This window comes from Pelophylax lessonae (assembly GCF_965119305.1).
Source record: "Pelophylax lessonae genome assembly, chromosome: 2".
NCBI lineage: Eukaryota > Metazoa > Chordata > Amphibia > Anura > Ranidae > Pelophylax > Pelophylax lessonae.
Genome location: NC_138769.1, coordinates 528,363,785 through 528,385,679, shown reverse-complemented (window position 1 = coordinate 528,385,679; position 21,895 = coordinate 528,363,785). Strand labels below are relative to the sequence as shown.

At 42.8% G+C, this 21,895-nt stretch overlaps 1 protein-coding gene across 1 annotated transcript in view; it reads right to left on the bottom strand.

Annotated features, from left to right (window-relative positions):
• DIAPH3 (diaphanous related formin 3) overlaps positions 1 to 21,895 on the bottom strand; it is a 1,357,913-nt gene that overhangs the window by 758,224 nt on the left and 577,794 nt on the right. Inside the window, exon 15 of the mRNA XM_082245041.1 lies at positions 1,013 to 1,117. Coding sequence (XP_082101167.1) covers positions 1,013 to 1,117 — 105 coding nt within the window. The remainder of the gene's footprint in view (positions 1 to 1,012; positions 1,118 to 21,895) is intronic.

The following is a 21,895-nucleotide window of genomic DNA, read 5'->3' as shown; positions in this document are numbered from 1 at the left end:
AGGAAGACAGTACCATTCCCTGTCACCTGCGGCTATGATTGTCTCGATGTGAAGTATTATTACTGATATACTATACTGTGATTGTATAACTGTCCAGCATTACCAACAGTGTAATCACCTATTTGTCAACTTTGTATTTTATATTTCCCGTATATGGGATATTACGGTTATATGTTTTTTGTTTTTTTTTTCTTTGATGATTTTAGATGCATTATACAATAAAATGTGATTTTTTTTTTTTTAAGTACCCAGTGCCTGCAAAGTCCATGTTTCCTCCTTTTTCATTTTTTTTTACTTTAATTAGGATGTGACACTTATTACCCTATTCATACGCCCAGCTTACCGCTATCTGGGAGCGTATTTTTCAGCTTCTCAAAACAAACATGGAAGACATGGTAGTTCCTCTTTAAGATCCACAATACAAGGAAAGAAAAAGAAATCATACCTTTAATCTCAAAATCACATTTGTCACACCATCAAATTACAAGCCCTACATAGGAAATCACAGGTTTTTGTCATGTTTCAATCTGTTTACTTTATAAAATTGAAAAATTATCAGAAAATATTCTTTCTACCTGTCAAGCTATCTTTCCCTGCAGGTTACCAAAAGCCGAAGGTTCAACAAAATAGATTGCTGGGGGAATAATTTCCTGTACTGAGACAAAGATCAGTGATGAATGCCAGCTCTGCAAGCTGAAGAGTTTCTACCTTTAGTGGTTAATTACTTACAACAAATGTGACACTGAGAGCAGAACCCTAATGAAACACTTTTAATTAACAAAAGGACTTTTCACAAAAATAGATCAATTTAGGTTCACACACAGGTAATTAATAACTTTCTATAATACTTACTGAACCAAAAAGAGGCAACTATGAATAAGAAAACTGATAGTAAACTGTTCCAACAGAGTATTTAGAAATCTAAAATCTTGTGTCTGAGAGGTATTAAGTGGAATTTGTTTCAACAGTCATGTTCTTGTATTTAACAGATTCATTTAACATGGTCCATTACCTGGGATTTAAAGGCCTGTAATGCTGCTTGAAGCTCATTGATTTTTTCCTCATTTTTCTGCAGTTGGGACTGGGTCTCTTGGCGAATTGTAAATTCTTCTTCATACTGAAAATTACAGAAATAATGATCATCATTTTCCAAAACCAGGCCTACTAAACAGTCCCATTCCCCTTAGTTGAAAGAAAATATATATATGCACACATACATTCATTTTATTTCTTAAAGTCAGCTGTCAGAACTTAAGTGGTCTGGAAAAAGCAGCATGCAACATGTGTGTGTGTGTGTGTGAGGGGGTGAGAGGGGGGAAGGCAGAGGGGGGAACGGGGGGAGGGAGAGGGGGGAGGGAGATAGGGAAAGGGGAGGGGGGAGAGAGAGGGAAAGGGGAGGGGGGAGAGAGAGGGAAAGGGGAGGGGGGAGAGAGAGGGAAAGGGGAGGGGGGAGAGAGAGGGAAAGGGGAGGGGGGAGAGAGAGGGGGGCAGGGGAAGGGGGGAGAGAGAGAGGGGCAGGGGAAGGGGGGAGAGAGAGAGGGGCAGGGGAAGGGGGAGAGAGGGGCAGTGGAGGGGGAGAGAGGGGCAGTGGAGGGGGGAGAGAGGGGCAGGGGAAGGGGGGAGAGAGGGGCAGGGGAAGGGGGGAGAGAGGGGCAGGGGAAGGGGGGAGAGAGGGGCAGGGGAGGGGAGAAAGAGGGGCAGGGGAGGAGGGGAGAGAGGAGGAGGGGAGAGAGGAGGAGGGGAGGGGGGAGAGAGGGGCAGGGGCAGGGGAGGGGAGGGGGGGAGGGGGGAGAAAGAGAGGGCAGGGGAGGGGGAGAAAGAGAGGGCAGGGGAGGGGCGGGGGAGGGCTCTTCTAAAGCATGGCCTAATTTTATCCAATTAGGAGGAAGGAATTCTTCCTGAACCCTTAAAGAATTACTCCAGGAATGTACAGTATGCACTTTTAAAGATACGCTGGCTTATAAGGTGTTATGTTCAGCAAGGTGTATGCCACCTTGTGGATTTTCTCTTTTATTTACAACTTGCACATTTACAGAGCAAAGGGAGAGCAGCTATTGCTGTACTTCCCGTGCTCAAACACTGGACCTCAAGTCTCCTCCATAAATGTTGTAGATTCATTTGCAGCCGCTCCGCCAGCCACTTCTCTTTTCCTGTCCCAACAGGGAGCACTATGTAGTATGTGAACCCATAAATAAAATACTAAGCATTCTGTGAATTGACACCTGCTAGAATTCTTTCCCTTATAGGCCAGTACATTTCTAAAACCACATACATTCCTGGAGTTATTTAAGGTAATCTGATGTTTCCTGCAACAGTCTACAGCATTACTGTTTATAAATAAGTTAGTGGTGCTTCTTTATTATATTTTGGATTGAGCTGGGCCATGGTCGGGGATACCGGCTTACATTACCTAAACATTGCAATGTCCAGATTGGGCAATGACAAGTCATTTTTTGAGACAAACCTGGTGAGTAACTAGTGTGAGGGTTCCCCTTTTAGGCTCCACCCACCCGACCCCATGCCCACCCACTTCCATCTGATGTCAATCAAAAGCAAGACAGACATGCTTGGGAACTAATCTCAGTTCCTCATGAAGTTTCACCCCACCAAACTACAATACCCCTCAGCTATGAACTTTTCTATATGATGGATGCAGTGGTCAGGCAGGGTCCTTAGTAATGTTGAAAGGGAATTGTAATTGTGTAAAATACTCTTTATGAATTCCCCCAATAAGTTTGACATATGACAAATATTTAATTAAAGTAGCATGACTTTCATACTTTCATAATTAGGCATTATTCATGCTACAGTATGCTCCTAATTTCACGATTGTTTTGACATGATTATTGTGCCAATTTTGAATTTAAATTATTTGATACATGAATGCACGCAAGAAAAGTGTACTTTTAACAGTAGAACATTAGTGTGAGTGTATATATATATATATATATATATATATATATATATATATATATATATATATCCCTCAAAAATTCTACTTGCCTGCTTGTATTTTGCGAGTGGAATGAGGAGGAGGGCGAGTAAGAACAGGGCTGTGCTGTATGAGGAATATATAGTGAGAGTCCAGTGCACGCCGCAGCCGTTCACAGCGCAGCCTGCATTCTCTAGTACAGTTCCTCTCCACCTCCTGCACCTGGGACCGCACCTCTCCGCCTCCTGAATGTCCCCGCCCCTCACAGGCTCGCAGCGCGAGCATTACACTTCGTTAACTGGGTGCCTGGGACCTCCCCACTCCACCCCCAACTGATACACGTCCCTGCCTCCCACAAACAACTGCCGCTTTGCACTTACCTCCTGATGCATGTCCCCACCCGGCACAGGCTCGCAGCTTCAAGGGATGCCTGTGACCACCCCTCTCCACCTCCCTCTTCTTGCATAATCAAGGAGGTGGGCGGTGCATGCCTCTGGCGGGCTGGCTCAAACCTTCTCAGTCCACCCTGTGCACTGATGCCTCCCCCCCCCCCAATGGCTGCAGGAGAACGGTGAACATGATGTGGAGGCATTGGTAAAATACAGTGGGGATCAAAAGTTTGGGCACCCCAGGTAAAAATGTGTATTAATGTGCATAAAGAAGCCAAGGAAAGATGGAAAAATTTCCAAAAGGCATCAAATTACAGATTAGACATTCTTAACCACTTCCATACCGAGTCATGTAAAATGACGTCGGCAAAGTGGTTGTCTAGATCCGGGCCGCCGTCATATGACGTCGGCCCGTTCTAGCTGCTACTGCGCGCCCCCGGCGGCGCGCAGCGGCGCGATCAGGGATGAGGCTCGTCCCTCGGACATAGCCCATCCCTGATCAAGGTAAACAGCCAATAGAAATTGGCTGTTTACCACGTGATCAGCTGTGTCAATCACAGCCGATCACATGAGCGGCTCCAGCACGAGCCGCTCGTTCTCTCTGCAATGCGCGCCCCCGGGGGCGCGCAGAGCAGCGATCGGGGACGAGGCTCGTCCCTCGGACAGAGTCGATCCCCGATCTAGGTAAAGAGCCAATGAAATTGGCTCTTTACCACGTGACCGGCTGTGTCCAATCACAGCCGGTCACAAATGTCAACAGAGAACACGGTAACTAGCTGTCACCGTGTTCTCCTCCTCACACACTGATCCTGTGTGAGGAGGAGATTGTGGTAACAGCTAGTTACCAACTACAGTGCACCCTAAACACACTGATTGCCCCCCCCCAATAAAGAGCACCTGTCACTAGCCCATCAAAGTACCCGAGTACCTGTCACCAGCCCATCAGGTACTCAGATGACAGGTACTTGGGTACTCTGATGGGCTGGTGACAGGTATTCGGGTACTTTGATGACAGGTACTCAGGTACTCTGATGACGGATACTCTGATGACAGGTACTCGGGTACTCTGATGACAGGTACTCGGGTACTCTGATGACAGGTACTCGGGTACTCTGATGACAGGTACTCGGGTACTCTGATGACAGGTACTCGGGTACTCTGATGACGGGTACTTGGGTACTCTGATGACGGGTACTCGGGTACTCTGATGACGGGTACTCTGATGACGGGTACTCGGGTACTCTGATGACAGGTACTCGGGTACTCTGATGACAGGTACTCGGGTACTCTGATGACGGGTACTCGGGTACTCTGATGACGGGTACTCGGGTACTCTGATGACGGGTACTCGGGTACTCTGATGACGGGTACTCGGGTACTCTGATGACGGGTACTCGGGTACTCTGATGACGGGTACTCGGGTACTCTGATGACGGGTACTCGGGTACTCTGATGACGGGTACTCGGGTACTCTGATGACGGGTACTCGGGTACTTTGAGTACCTGTCAACGGAGTACCCGTCATCAGAGTACCTGAGTACCTGTCACCTACCCATCAGAGTACCCGAGTACCTTCCACCTGCTCATCAGAGTACCTGACGCCTGAAGTACCCAAGTACTTGCCGTCTGCTCATCAGTACCCATCACTACTCATCAGTACTCATCAGTACCTATCACGTATCAGTACTGATCATCAGTACCCATCAGTACAGTATCACCTATCACCTGTCAGTGAGTACTACTCATCAGTACCTATCACCTGCCTGTCACCTGCCCATCAGAGTACCCGAGTACCTGTCACCTGCCTATCGGAGTACCCGAGTACCTGCCACCTGCTCATCAGTACCAGAGTACCTGTCACCTGCCCAACAAAGTACCCGAGTACCTGTCACCCTTCATACAGCCACCATGTCCAAGTCCAAAAAGGTTTATACACGTCCTCCGTTTAAACCTAAATACCGGTGTTATGGAAGCAGATAGCTGCCATAACCCTGGTATTTTTTTAAACGGTGGACGGTTGGCTTTCCGATAAGGGTGGTCCCAGCGGCGGATTCGCCGTGGGATCACCCTTCCGGGATGGCGGAAGAGGCGCCCCCCCCTCCCGACGCGTTCCGGTCCTTTTCCCCGCTTACCGGACCCGCCGACAGCGGGGAAAACGATCCGGTCCCGAATCCTCACAGACAGGATGTCGAGTGAGGGCAAGCTTGCCCTCACTTGACTCTATGGTCTTGGAGGACCGGAGCTACGGAAAATGTTGTTGCCTAGCAACCGGTTTAAAGGTCCTTTTTTTTTTTTTTCATTTTATATTATAATTATTTTTTTTTTTCTATCTTTAAGTGTACTTGTGAGATCTGAGGACTTTTTGACCCCAGATCTCACAAAAAAGAGGTCCTGTCGTGCCTATTTCTATTACGAGGAATATTTACATTTCTTTTAATAGAAATAAAAATGATCATTTTTTTTTTTTAAACGGTGTAAAAATAAAAAATAATAAATAAAATAAATAGTAAAAAAAAAAAAATTAAAGCGCCCTGTCCCCGTTAGCTCGCGCGCAGAAGCGAATGCATACAGAAACCCCGCCCACATATGTAAACGGTGTTCAAACCACACATGTGAGGCATCGCCGCGATCGTTAGAGCAAGGGGAATAATTTGAGCCCTAGACCTCCTCTGTAACTCAAAGATGGCAACCTGTAGAAATTTTTAAATTGTCGCCTATGGGGATTTTTAAGTACCAAAGTTTGTCACCATTCCGTGAGCGTGCGCAATTTTGAAACATGACATGTTGGGTATCTATTTACTCGGCGTAACATTATCTTTCACATTATGGAAAAAAATTGGGCTAACTTTACTGGTTTCTTATTTTTTAATTAAAAAAAGTGAATTTTTTCCAAAAAAATTGCATTTGGAAGACCGCTACGCAAATACGGTGTGATAAAAAATATTGCAATAATCTCCATTTTATTCTCTAGGGTCTGTGCTAAAAAAATATATATAATGTTTGGGGGTTCTAAGCAGTTTTCTAGCAAAACAACTGATTTTAGCTTGTAAACACCAAATGTCAAAAATAGGCCTAGGCAAGTGGCTAGGATGCATGATGATGCTCCTTGGATGTTAGGCCCCTCTATATGGCTAGGCTGTGAAAAAGTCTCACACATGTGGTATTGCCATACTCAGGAGGAGTGGCAGAATGTATTTTGGGGTGTCATTTTTGCTGTGTACATGCTATGTGTTAGGAATATCCTATAAATTGACAACTTTGTGTAAAAAAAAAAAGTTTTCATTTTTTTCCCACATTTTCCAAAAACCTGTGGAAAAAAATGATATGTTCAAACGACCCATAATGCCTCATAGAATATACGTTGGAGTGTTTGCTTTCCAAAATGGGGTCATTTTGTGGACTTTTCCATTGTATTGGTGCTCTAGGGCTTTGAAAAGTGTAATAGGTAGTAAGAAAGTTTTATGTGTATTTATGCTCCTAGAACGCCTGAATGTGCTTCTTGGACGTGGAGTCTCTTTTTGTGGCCAGGCTGTGTAAAAGTCTCACACATGTGGTATCGCCATACTCGGAAGGAGTAGCAGAATGTATTTTTGGGTGTAATTTTTGCTGTGTACATGCTATGTGTTAGAAATAGCTTATAAATTGACAACTTTGTGGGAAAAAAAAGAAAAAAAAAGTTTTTCTTCATTTTCCCAAGAATTGTGGGAAAAAATTACAACTTCAAAAAACTCACCATGCCTCTTACCTTGGACTGTCTACTTTACAAAAAGGGGTCATTTGGTCGGTATTTGTACTGTCCTGACATTTCAGGGCCTCAAGAAAGGAGATAGGCAGTCAGTACATCTGGTGTGATCAATTTTCAGTAATTGGTACCATAGCTTCTAGACTCAATAACTTTCACACAGACTAAATAATATACACTAATTTGGGTTAATTTTACCAGAGACATGTAGCAGTATACATTTTGGCCCAAATGTATGAAGAAAAATTTATTTTTTGCAAAATTTCATAATTGAAACTAAAAAAAAAGTGTTTTTTGTTCAAAATTTTTGCTCTTTTTTTGCATACATCACGAAAAAAAAAAAACCCCAGTTGTGATCAAATACCACCAAAAGAAAGCTCTATTTGTGTGAAAAAAATGATAAAAAATGTGTTTGGTTACAGTGTAGCATGACTGAGCAATTGTCATTCAAAGTGTGAGAGTGCTGAAAGCTGAAAATTGGTCTGGGCAGGAAGGGTGTCAAACTGCTCTGTATGGAAGCGGTTAAAATATGTCAACAAGTGTTAGATTATGTTTCCATCATTTACACTTTCCAAATAACCGAAAACAAAAAAATGGTGTCTGCAAAAGTTTGGGCACCCTGCAGAGTTAATATCTTGTACTGCCCACTTTGGCAAGTATCACAGCTTGTAAACTCTTTTTGTAGCCAGCCAAGAGTCTTTCAATTCTTGTTTGAGGTATCTTTGCCCATTCTTCCTTACAAAAGTCTTCCAGTTCTTTGAGATTTCTGGGCTGTCTGTCACACACTGCGCTTGTAAGGTCTATCCATAGATTTTTAATTATGTTGAGGTCAGGAGATTGTGAAGGCCATGGCAAAACATTCAGTTTACATCTCTTGATGTAATCCCCGTGGATTTCGAGGTGTGTTTAGGATCATTATCCATTTGTAGAAGCCACCCTCTCTTTAACTTCAGCTTTTTCACAGATGGCATCAAGTTATCATCCAAAATTTGCTGAAATTTTATTGAATCAATTTTTCCTTCTACTCGTGAGATGTTTCCCGTGCCACTGGCTGCAATACAACCCCAAAGCATGATTGATCCACCCCATGCTTAACAGTTGGACAGAGGTTTTTTTTCATTAAATTATGTGCCCCTTCTTCTCCATAGTGCTCATTCCGGCTAAAAAGTTCAATTTTAACCTCATCTGTCCACAGAACTTGTTTCCAAAATGCATCAGGCTTGTCTATATGTTCATTTGCAAAGTTCAAACGCTGATTTTTGGGTGAGAACGTAGAAGAGGTTTTCTTTTGATGACTCTTCCATGAAGACCATATTTGTACAAGTATCTCTTTATAGTGGAATAGTGTACCACAACTCCAGTGTCTGCCAGATCTTTCTGGAGGGATCGTGCAGTGAAACGTGGGTTTTGAATTGTTTTTCTCACAATCCTGCGAGCTGTTCTGTCTGATATTTTTCTTGGTCTTCCAAATCTTGCTTTAACTTCCACTGTTCCTTAAGACTGCCATTTCTTAATTACATTCTGAACAGAGGATAGTGACATCTGAAAACGCTTTGCTATCTTCCTACAGCCTTCTCCAGCTTTGTGAGCGTCAACTATTTTCAGTTTCAGTTTTCTAGACAACTGCTTAGAAGATCCCATGGTGCTGATTGTTGGGGCAAGGTCAGATGAGTCTGGGCATTTAAAACCTTTGAGATTGAAATCACCTGGTCTTCCCAGATGAAGATGGAGAACAATCCATGACACTGGCAGGTCTCAGCCTTGCAAAGGGGGCAATGCATGCTATAAATTATGCAGGGTGCCGAAACTTTTGCAGACGCCATTTTTTTTGGTTTTCTGTAATTTTGAAAGTGTCAATGATGGAAATAAAATCTAACTTTTGTTGACATATTATAAGAATGTCTAATCTGTAATTTAATGCCTTTTGGAGATTTTTCCATCATTCCTTGGCTTCTTTATGTACATTAATACAAATTTTACCTGGGGTGCCCAAACTTTCGATCCTCACTGTATATAAAGAAGTGTGCTGTGAGGAAGAAGGGGGAGTGGGGGGATTGAGAACATATATGTGCTGGATTTTTTTTTTTTTTGGGGGGGGTTAATTGGAGGCAAAGGTCTGAATCACACCTTTGCCTCCAATTCCACCCCCCCCCCCCCAAATCCATTTTACATATGGAGAAATACCCTTAAGATCCTGGCATTAAAGGGCTAATGTGCAATATAATCTCAAGGCTTCCAAATATTGGCAATTTGGTGAGTGGGGAACCGAAAGGGGCACCTATCACTTTGAAGCACTTTATATATATTTGAGCACCTGAGCACCTTACTTTGGATCACGAATAAGGACTGTTTTTCCTATTTATTCACTTTTTAGAGTTTCCTGATGGACTTAATAATATATTTTTTTTTCAGCACTTGAGCACTTTAATATGATCACCTATAGAATTTTACATATGTATTTTAGATGTTTTTATGAATTGATTACTTATTATTTGTTTCACATGATTATTGTCACCAATGCTAGCGCTGCTTAATTTTGGCTTTTAACAATCCATTTTACCTATGCCTCCAATTCGGACCCCTTCCCCAATCTATCATTCCTATGCCTCAAATTCCACCCCCCTCCCCACCAAATCCATCATACCTATGCAGTCAATCCCCCCCCCCCCCAATCTATCACACATATGCCTTCAATTACACCCCCCCCCCCAATCTATCATACCGTATGATAGATGGGAGGGAGGAGGGGTGAAATTGGAGGCGTAAGTATGATAGATTAGGGAGGATGGGGCGGTAATGGAGGCATAGGTGTGATAGATTTGGCGGGAGGGGTGAAAATGGAGGCATGTGTATGACATATTTGGCGGGAGGGGTGAAAATGGAGGCATAGGTATGATAGATTTGCAGGATGGGATGGAATTGCAGGCATAGGTATGATAGATTGGGGAGGAGGTGGGTGGAATTTGAGGCATAGGAATTATGGATTAGGGGGGAGGGGGTGGGATTGGAGGCATAGGTATGGTAGATTGTGTGGGGGGGGGGGGGGGATGGAATTGCAGGCATACGTATGGTGGATAGTTGGGTGGAATTGGAGGCATATGTATGATGGATTGGGGAAATATCGAAATCATAAATGCACTTGATTGGGAGGGGGGAGGGATTGGAGGCCTAGGTGTGCTGGAGAGGGGAGTTTGCAGGTGTGCTAGGGGGTCATTAAAAGCACAGGTGTACTGGGTGAGGTGTAACTGTTGTTAATATTTATTTTTGTAACATTTAACAGTGTAATTTTAAGAGATATTTTACAAGGGCGTGTTTAGGGGCAGAGCAGGGTAGGGTTCGGGTGGGGCAACAAGTGGCAAGTAACTCTTAAGGCCTGGCTAGTAGCTCAGGACTTGTAATTTTGAGTCCTGTATGTATATATATATATATATATATATATATATATATATATATATATATATATATATATATATATATATATATATACACACACACACAGTAAAACCTTGGATTGCGAGCATAATTTGTTCCGGAAACATGCTTGTAATCCAAAGCACTCTTATATCAAAGCAAATTTCCCCATAAGAAATAATGGAAACTCAGATGATTCATTCCACAACCATGTATTCATAAGTCCTTCAGTTTATAGTCCATATAAAAAGATTATAGCATTGTGATAGGTTGTGTAACCATAAAATATCCATCTACAAATAGCCGCTTCCACAAGGGGATTAGAAGCAAAATCCAGCAGGAGCTACAGAGTATCAAAGAGAAGAGAGGTGCCTCTAAGTGTAGCAATATGGTTCCATTTAATGAAGGTACAACATTTAGCAACTCACATGGTTGATGAATAAAACAGGTACATCTAAGTATGCAGGCATCCGGGGTAAAGCTGTCCACATGGACTATCTTCTGCACCGCCAGCTGCCAGTCTGTAATCCTGAGCGGGAAGACCGACCTGCATTAAAGTGATCTGAAAGCAAGGGGCAGCATGGAAGGGATGACGTAGATGGTGGTGCGGAGGATGGTCTATGTGGACAGCTTTAACCCGGATGCCTGCATCCTTAGATGTGTCTGTTCCAATCATCAACCATGTGAGTTGCTAAATGTTGTACCTTCATTAAATTTAACCATATTGCTACGCTTAGAGGCGCCTCTCTTCTCTTTTATACTCAGCTGTGACTTGAGGCTACTTGTATATCAAGACATCGCTTGTATATCAAGGCAAAATGTATTTGAAAATTGTGCTCGTCTTGCAAAGCGCTCTTAAACCAATAAACCAAGTTACTCTCAAACCAAGTTTTACAGGATATATATATATATATATATATATATATATATATATATACACACATACATATATATATATATATATATATATATATATATATATATATACACACATACATATATATATATAGAGTAGCAGGGTGCAGGTAAAACAGCTCCAAATGGCAGGGGAAGAAGTTGATGGGATCTCTGTTCCTCCACGGTTTCTTAGATTTGATCTAAGGTAAAATCAGCTAAGACATTATGGTAAAGAGTGCTAGTTCTTTACCCTTTATTAGTAAAGTCTGTTCCGGGGCAGGGCAGATTTTACTGGGAATCTGATAGTGTTCTGGGTGGGACAGATTCCCAATTCCGTGGACCACAGTTTGATGGTCTCTGGCTAGGCCTTGATTAAGGCAGCTGGACCTGGATCTCAGTGAGAGGGTGGATCTCTCCATTAGAGGAAGCAAATGGGAGCATGGTTGCTTGTCCCTGAAAACTTGGATATCAACGTTTGTTCTGGAAAGGACACTTACCTTTGAACAAAGACTTTAATGGACTACAAACACAGTAAAACTAAGCTGAGCGGAAGTTTATTTTTTGTTTGTTTGGCCAGGAGTCAGCTTCTTTTTAAACCTGTCATTTTCTAAAGAAACTGTGAGTGTGCCCCTGCCTTGAGTCTGATCCCCTACAATATATATAGTTTATTTTTTGGTAATGTGTTAAACAAGCAACAGTACTTAATCAAAAAACAGAATTTTTCTAAGAACTTTCCGTAAAATCCTTTTCTCTGAAGTTCGACAGACGCAGCCCCATCATCTTTAGACCAATGGGTTACGCTCCTCCTATTAGGAATAGGCACTAGACAGGAAAAAAAAAGATTAGTCACGCCTATGGGGCTGTCCCTGCAGGCATAACCCCCACACACTCTGCTATCAGCAATCAGTTTAGTTTCAAGCAGTGTTTAGAAGACAGAGGGGCAGGTGCTGCATCTGTCAAACTTCAGAGAAAAGGTTTTCACGGTCCAGTTTTCTCTATCATTCATCGACAGACGCAGCTTCATCATCTTTAGACCAATAGGATGTCCCAAAGCAGTATAATCATGAGGGGTGGGAAACAACGCAAGACATAATTCCCTAAAGGCTAAACCTAGCTAACCAAGTAACATGGAGCTCAACCAGGAACAACTGGAGCTCACCTAGAAAAAAAAACATACACCCTCAGAGAAACAAAATGGGGGGCGTGTCCGGACGTCAGCCGTGCCGGACGCATAGTAGGAGAGCCCCGGCACCATCGCATCTAATCCTTCTCCATCTGCCTAACAGCAGCCAAGACACAGCTTGCTAATCACCCGGGAAGGCAGAACACTTCCCGTAGTTGCGATATCTGGCCCTAGTTTCTATTGATCGCGCCGACCCCTCCCTTGATGACTCGCGCGGCCTACACCAGCATTCGCCACCATCGGCCCCTTCACGGCCTACTCCATCTGCTGTTGAGAGTCAGGTAGGGGACCACTGGACCTGTGCAGGGGCATCCCACTTTATAATCCTACCTGTCCAGTACTGAGGCATCACCTGACTGTGCCAGCACATAACCCGGACCTCCTTCATCCCTGCGGCCGGCCGCGATCTTGCCCGCGATCCATCGGCATCCGCCGATCAGCTCAGTCAGGCACTTTGGACAGGCTGACATGGTACTCGTACAGCCTGGCATGGTACCCAGACAGCTGCGAGTAGGCCCCAAGCCGCGGCCTCAATTTCTGGCCCGATCTGGACGTGTGAGGCGATCTGTTGCCATCCGCCGGTCAGCTCAGTCAAGCACTTCCGGCAGCCTGGCATGGTACTAGGGCAGCCTAGCCTAGTACCTGGACAGCCGCGAGTAGGCTGGGGCCAAAGGACCACCATGACTGTTAGAGGGGCTGGGTAAATGCAAGGGAACCAGGGGGTCCGACCATCTCAAGGAGGGGCCCACGTCCACTACGAGACCGCCAGAGGATTGTGGAGACAGTATTACTCACCATACCACACTACCAGGTGGGCGCCACTCCAAACAGTCCACCTCCCACCTGGGTCGGGGGTGCTTCCAGCCAGGGGTTAAGCTGTGACTCAGGGCATTCTGGGTTGACCGTGTCCCAATGTGACTTGCCACTCGCATGCTCGTTCCCTCCGTCGGGGCAATGTCATGGCGAGGCCTAGTTCTGGACTATAACCTGCTCACGCTGGCCAGGCTGGAAGACCTTAAGAATCCAGATGATCTAGTGCAAAACCACAGCTGGCTGTTGCTTGTACTTCCTCTGGATCTTGGTCCTTCAGGAACTAACTTATGAAAATAAAAAATACAAACTAACACTTAAATTTCCCTATTAAAAGCTAAGACCAAAGTCCCAGCAGGGAGCTAGGTCCTATTCCTAAAACTAGTCAGAAACAAACTGATTGCTGATAGAGTGTGTGGGGTTATGCCTGCAGGGACAGCCCCATAGGCGTGGTTAAAAAAAATGTCCTGCCTACAGCCTATTCCTGATAGAAGGAACAAACCCCTTGGGCTAAAGATGATGGAGCTGCATCTGTCGATGAACTTCAGAGAAAAGGTCTAATATACACGTAATCTGTTTCTAAAAAAATAAATATACTTTCCTCAAATTTGAGACACAAGACAAATATGCTTATTTCCATGACATTGTGAATCATGCAGACAAATTAAAAACAGAAAAGATTAGTTACATATTATAAAATAAATCTCCAATAATGAAGAGGGTTCACTGCATTATTGTCTCATTGTTCAGAAAAGAAATATCCTGTGGAGTTTTTGAGATTCATTGGAGTTGAAAGAACTGAAATTCCAAAGACTAAGAAATCCATAGTGTGTTTATTTTGTGGAATAAAAGCAAATTAGCTGATAGACAACAGTTCAAGTGACAGTTTCATAAAACATATCTTGCTACTTTCAGTGCACTTGGAAGTTGGATTTAGTAAATTAATTTGTGTACAATGTAATTTCTAGAGGTTAGGGGTATTTGCTAAAAAAAAGAACTTGACAAATGTGAGAACAGAAGACTAGGCAACTTTGCTAATCTAAGAAACGGATGCCTGGCACGAGAAGCCCAAGAGGCAAGGACTGAACAAGGATTCTTATGCTCTTATTCTGTTGGTGGGAAAACGAAGTGGAGAATAAGCATCCCTTAGGTCTATAAAGAGCAGCAAAGCCCTGGTAAAAGGAGAATATGACAGACTAAGCAGATTCTATTGTGAGTTATGAGGGAGGGAAAAAGACATTGGAAACTTTGAGAAGCCCTCACACATTACTTCAAATTGGTATCTGCTTTGCCTGTCATATCCTTTTAGATTGTAAGTTCTAACCCAGTGTTTCTCAACTCCGGTCCTCAGGGCACACTAACAGGCCAGGTTTGCAAGAATGAAAACAGAAGTTATATCAGCGCTCAAAAAACCTCACAATAAGCCGCTGTACACTCAGGTTCAATAACAAAACCAGCAAAACAAATATGAAAACAGATAGTGTAGCGCTAAAAACTGATTAACATAAATATGCACATATAAATAAGATAGGATAAAAAAAGAGTCCATTTCAAATAGGCTAGGTAAAAAGTCCATGCAAAGAGAGCCCTCAGGTGCAGAATATAGTGGCTCAAAATCCTGATGGGAGGTATATGCAGTACAGGTGCAGATAAAGACCGGTGCTCTTCAATATAAAGACACACAGCCCACCACCTTACAAACTGGCCTCTCACCTCAGCCCGATTGAAACAGGCAACCAAAACAGCAATCTCCTTAGACAGGACACAGACACCAATATGTGCAGGGACTCATGGATCAGTATGCCCCCGGACTCTCTCCACCATAAGACATTTGCAAAATAGAAAAAAGGCAACCCATAGTGTAAACCTGATAAGCTTTATTGTTCTTAAAGGTAAAACAAAGTGGCCTCTTACCATGAGTAGGTAATCAACAGAGTAGTGTAGTAAACTGCAGCTCCGGCGGGAAAAGCGAGACCAGCTCGGTCCTCGCCGGAATCCAGAGTGTCAGCGGGTGACGTCAGACGCTCCTACCCCCCGCACGCGTATTGCCTCCCGTGGGTGGTGGCTTCCTCAGCGGTAATGGGGATTGGTCGGACCGTCACCCTTATACATAGCCATCAGCAATTACTGATTGGCTGATTCCCATACAAGTTGCCATAGCTACCTAGACGCCGGAAACCTGGAACGTACCGGGCTACGGCAGATGTTAAATGGGAAACACACTTCCTTTACTGTCCCAAAAACGCAGTATAAAGATCCTCAATATGAAAGGGGCTAAAATCATGCCACAACTCCATAAAAGGACTAAACAGCCACTGTGACAATTAAAGCAGAAAAAAATGCTAAAATTATATATAAATAGATGAAACTATTATATATAAAAAATAGATACAACTATTATATATAAAAAAGGAGGAGCGTGAGAACGATACACCCGCTGTCACTAAAATTACATACAGAACACTACACCAATATGCGTAAAATACATAATAAAATAGTAGAAACTCTAGACATAAAAATACAGTCATAAAATTATTCATAAAAAATATTAAGATACAATATATAACTCAGCGGTCAGAGATAAAACAATTTAGGTCAAAGTCCACATTTAACCCTCGGGGAACGGACACTTTAGCTTCAAAAATCCAAAAAGATTCTCTCTTGCTCAACTGGCGAATAAAATTGCCTCCCCTCCAGTGCCTTTTGATCTTTTCGATACCTCAAAACGTGGTCTCTAGGATCTTTATCGTGGTACTGTTTAAAATGTTGGTAAAGATAATGGGGTGCTTTGCCTTTTTTGATGCACCTAACATGCTCTGCTATGCGTACTTGTAATGCTCTGGAGGTTCTGCCTATATACTGTAACCCGCAGTTACACTCCAGCATATACACAACCCCAGTAGTTGAGCATGTGATTAGATCACTAATTGTGTAATTCCTCTTTGTAGCATTAGCTATAAATTCCTTACGCCGCTTCATATTGTTCTTAACAGTACGGCACACTACACATTTGCTGCAGGCATAGAAGCCAGATAAAAAAGAAAACAACTTGTTACTTTGCACCGGTGGGTCTACAACACCTGGGGCCAATTTATTCCTAAGAGTTGGGGCCTTCTTATTCACAAAGCGAGGTCTCTCTGGCAACTTATTGCCCAAAACTTTATCTTGCAAAAGAATCGGCCAATGCTTGCTGATGATCCTCTCTATCTTTTTGTGCTGAATGCTATAATCCAATATGATTCTCACTTCTTCTCCGTTAGGAGCTTTCCGTTTGGAATCATTGGATAACAGCATTTCCCTATCAACAGTTTGGACTGATAGTATGCCTTTCTCCAATTTGCACTTATTATAGCCCTTCTGTATAAATTTCTCAGAAAAAATACCTGACTGTGTAACAAAATCAGACTCAGAGGAGCAGTTGTGCTTCAGCCTCACAAACTGCCCCTTCAGGTGCTGTTCCTACCCCTCCCCCCTCTGCCTCCCCTCTTCTTTCCTGGTGTGGAACGGGGAGCCTGAAGGTCTGAGGTCATTTATGGACAGACTTAACGGGAACAATAAGAACATTGTCCTATCATGGACGACCAGTCCGGAAAGAGTGGTGTTCCTTGATTTGGTCATATCAAAAGGTATTGATAAGTTCAACACCAGTAACTTTTTGAAACCCACTAATCGGAATTCTTATATTCCCCTGGACAGTTGTCACCACTTTTCATGGCTGTGTAACATCCCAAAGGGGCAGTTTGTGAGGCTGAGGCGCAACTGCTCCTCTGAGTCTGATTTTGTTACACAGTCAGGTATTCTTTCTGAGAAATTTATACAGAAGGGCTATAAGTGCAAATTGGAGAAAGACATGCTATCAGTCCAAACTGTTGATAGGGAAATCCTGTCATCCAATGATTCGAAACGGAAAGCTCCTAACGGAGAAGAAGTGAGAATCATATTGGATTATAGCATTCAGCACAAAAAGATAGAGAGGATCATCAGCAAGCATTGGTCGATTCTTTTGCAAGATAAAGTTTTGGGCAATAAGTTGCCAGAGAGACCTCGCTTTGTGTATAAGAAGGCCCCAACTCTTAGGAATATATTGGCCCCAGGTGTTGTAGACCCACCGGTGCAAAGCAACAACAAGTTGTTTTCTTTTTTATCTGGCCTCTATGCCTGCGGCAAATGTGTAGTGTGCCGTACTGTTAAGAACAATATGAAGCGGCGTAAGGAATTTATAGCTAATGCTACAAAGAGGAATTACACAATTAGTTATCTAATCACATGCTCAACCACTGGGGTTGTGTATATGCTGGAGTGTAACTGCGGGTTACAGTATATAGGCAGAACCTCCAGAGCATTACAAGTACGCGTAGCAGAGCATGTTAGGTGCATCAAAAAAGGCAAATCACCCCATTATCTTTATCAACATTTTAAACAGTACCACGATAAAGATCCTAGAGACCTCAAGTTTTGGGGTATCGAAAAGGTCAAAAGGCACTGGAGGGGAGGCAATTTTATTCGCCAGTTGAGCAAGAGAGAATCTTTTTGGATTTTTGAAGCTAAAGTGTCCGTTCCCCGAGGGTTAAATGTGGACTTTGACCTAAATTGTTTTATCTCTGACCGCTGAGTTATATATTGTATCTTAATATGTTTTTATGAATAATTTTATGACTGTATTTTTATATCTAGAGTTTCTACTATTTTATGATATATTTTAAGCATATTGGTGTAGTGTTCTGTATGTAATTTTAGTGACAGCGGGTGTATCGTTCTCACGCTCCTCCTTTATATATAATAGTTGTATCTATATTTTATATATAATAGTTTTATCTATTTATATATCATTTTAGCAGTTTTTTTTTCTGCTTTAATTGTCACAGTGGCTGTTTAGTCCTTTTATGGAGTTGTGGCATGATTTTAGCCCCTTTCGTATTGAGGATCTATATACAGCGTTCTTGTGACAGTGAAGGAAGTGTGTTTCCCATTTAACTTCCGCCGTAGCCCGGTACGTTCCGGGTTTCCGGCGTCTAGGTAGCTATGGCAACTTGTATGGGAATCAGCCAATCAGTAATTACTGATGGCTATGTATAAGGGTGACGGTCTGACCAATCCCCATTACCGCTGAGGAAGCCACCACCCACGGGAGGCGATATGCATGCGGGGGGTAGGAGGAGCATCTGACGTCACCCGCTGACACTCTGGATTCCGGCGAGGACCGAGCTGGTCTCGCTGTTCCCGCCGGAGCTGCAGTTTACTACACTATGCTGTTGATTATCTACTCATAGTAAGAGGCCACTTTGTTTTACCTTTAAGAACAATAAAGCTTATCAGGTTTACACTATGGGTTGCCTTTTTTCTATTTTGCAAATGTCTTATGGTGGAGAGAGTCCGGGGGCATACTGATCCATGAGTCCCTGCACATATTGGTGTCTGTGTCCTGTCTAAGGAGACTGCTGTTTTGGTTGCCTGTTTCAATCGGGCTGAGGTGAGAGGCCAGTTTGTAAGGTGGTGGGCTGTGTGTCTTTATATTGAAGAGCACCTGTCTTTATCTGCACCTGTACTGCATATACCTCCCATCAGGATTTTGAGCCACTATATTCTGCACCTGAGGGCTCTCTTTGCATGGACTTTTTACCTAGCCTATTTGATATGGACTCTTTTTTTATCCTATCTTATTTATATGTGCATATTTATGTTAATCAGTTTTTAGCGCTACACTATCTGTTTTCATACAGGTTTGCAAGAAAAATGAAATACATCACAGGTGATATAATTTGCTGCTCAGTGATTGCAGTTTTCTAGTCTGCATCTCCCCAAGGTAATACTTAAAATCTGGCCTGTTAGTGTGCCCTGAGGACCGGATTTGAGAAACACTGCTCTAACCTTCTAGATTGTAAGCTCTAACTAGCAGGGCCCTCTAGTTCCTCCTGTTTTGAATTGTATTGTAACTGTATTGTCTTCCATGACATTGTAAAGCGCTTCGCAAACTATTGGCGCTATATAAATCCAGTATATTAATAAAAATAATAATATCCTCCTTTAGCTAAGAAGGATATGGCAGATTTACTCTATGGGGCAACAGATAGTTTGATGGAAGTTTGCCTGGCACTGAGGGAAAAATGTAAAATTTGACACAAACACTTGGGGCTAAGGTGATTATGCCCTGCTTTCATGTGTCTGTTGCCTATGCCAATCGTTATATTGAGAAGAAGGAAAGGAAGTATTGTTACCTAGCTTACAAGGGTACTTTTGCCTAATGACATGTTAAACAATTTTGTCCAGTAAGGCTTCGAAGAGTAAGTTGCGAACCACAAGTAAAAGTCTTTTTTTTTTTTTTTTTTACTTGCACCGACCAGCAATTTAGACAAAGTGGTATTAGGACAAAGAGAAATGAATGCACATGACATATGCTCAATTTCAAAGCTACGTTAGGCCTCAGAATTTGGTCCACAGAGGCTAGGGGTGAGGGGGGGGTTGGAGATTAAGCCTGAACAGGTTTCATAGGCATACCTAATAGCAATAAGATGGAAAAGGAAAGCACTTCCTGTTTATTTGGGGGGGGGGGAGCATGTTGTCGGTAGGAGCCCTGAAAGAGGGTGCATTTTCCACTTGCATGATTTAACAAAATCCTAAGTCCTGCAAAGGATCAAAGCCATAAAAGCCACCCCAACCCCTGTATATGAACAGGTTGTGGCAAAGGAAAATCTTGCAAAATGTTTAGGCCTGTATTATCTTAGGCTTGTCATCACACGGGATGAGCTCAGGCATGTTTTCATTCTAGTCCAAACCCATCCTACCATGAATCTTTGACTGTTGATGACCAATCATAGTTGAACAGAGGAATTTGTATATGTTAGGCAGTGGAGAGGGAAATGCCTTGTTTACTTATGATTGCCGGTTTGCAGTGACAGCTTCATGCCAAAATAGCTTAGACAGGTTTGAACTGCTATCCAAACATGACTGAGCTCATCCCTAGCCATCACACAATAGGAACAGGTGAAAAGTCCAACTACTGTATAAGGTACTGCTGACTACTTCAAAATGAAAGGGACTGGTTTTGGTCTATTTGAAATTTAAAGCCAAAAACGGAATGCCCCTCGACCTTCTTCCTTCCCACATGCAGGCACAGATTCAATCTCAGATGCTTGACCTTTTAACAGTCCACCCTCTGATATGTTAAGAACCAGGACATCTGCAGCTGGTTCTACTGGGGACAGGAGAGAATGTCACTTGTGATCCCTGCTTTCAGGTTATGTAATAAGCTGAAAAGGTTGCAACATTAAGCCTTCCATAGTCAAGGGAAAAGTCAGAAATTGTGAAGGTCGCAAAGTGAATGTTCCCCATCTCATGATCACATTTGATGTTGCAAACAGCAGAGTATGTAAGGCAACCAACTCACAGTCCAGTGTTAGGCATAGATATTTAGATTATTACCCAGTAATAAAAGGGATGCCCCTACAAGTGCACAGAGAGCTACACCCAAGTCCTCTATGGGGTACTCACAGAGTGGAGAGACATGAGAAGACATGAAGCAAAATATCCAAGTGGAGGACATAGGTGAAACTCTTTTTTGGAATAGCTAGAGTAAATGAGCACTCTTACCACCAGTAAGTTTTAATGATTGCATACATAAAATGGTAGTGGAAACAGTCTTCTTACACCGCCAACCAGCAATTAGGCTGGATCACTCTGCAATACCCAAGACATAACCCAGCTAGCATTCAACACTACATCGTACAGAAGGATAATGCAAAGGTCATCTGATCAACACAGTCAGCTAAAGTCTGGGAAAAAAGTATAGTGGTGAACAAAGAATGAACGACAAATACAACTAAGGAGCAAATGGTTAGGGAATGTGCTTCCAAAGGGTGGGCATTACAATTAGGAACAAGGAATGGTTTGTCTGGAAGTTTTCAGTCTTTGCAGATATCATCACTGAATAAAAGATAAGGAAACACTTTAGTGGAACATTTAGGTCAATGAGAACTGTGCCCAGACACTTTTATGGAAGGGAATAAAGTGAACTATTTCAAGTGGGATGCACAGTCCTGATGAGAAAAAAAAAAAAAAAAGCTTTCTACTTGGTTTAGTTGACAAAACAAATTATATGTACATTGTACCGTTGGCCTACTAGCCACTCCCAAATGTGAATAAAGTCCTCAGAAATGGGGTAAGGTGAACTGCTGCAGCTCTGGTCCCAATAACTCAGCAAATAATCTTTAGATATACTGGTTTTTACCTGAATAGCACAATCTTGTGCTAGCATGAAAATGGTCTGGTTGTTGATGCCAACAGAGCACTATACAGAACTGAGAAAAATGTGTGCTCTTTGGCTAAGTGGTGGGATTTTCAGCATTTTCAATAACCAACATGAATCTACCAGTTGCTGTTGACAGATTTTTTTTTTTTAAATTCAGACAAGGAATGAGGCATTTGTTTTCCTTGCAGACTCTTGAGGACACTGGCAAGGTAGCAGGGGGTTATAGCCTCCACAGTGCTCGCCTTTAGTTATCTATGTGCCTAGTGTTTACTTATCCTGTAGAAGG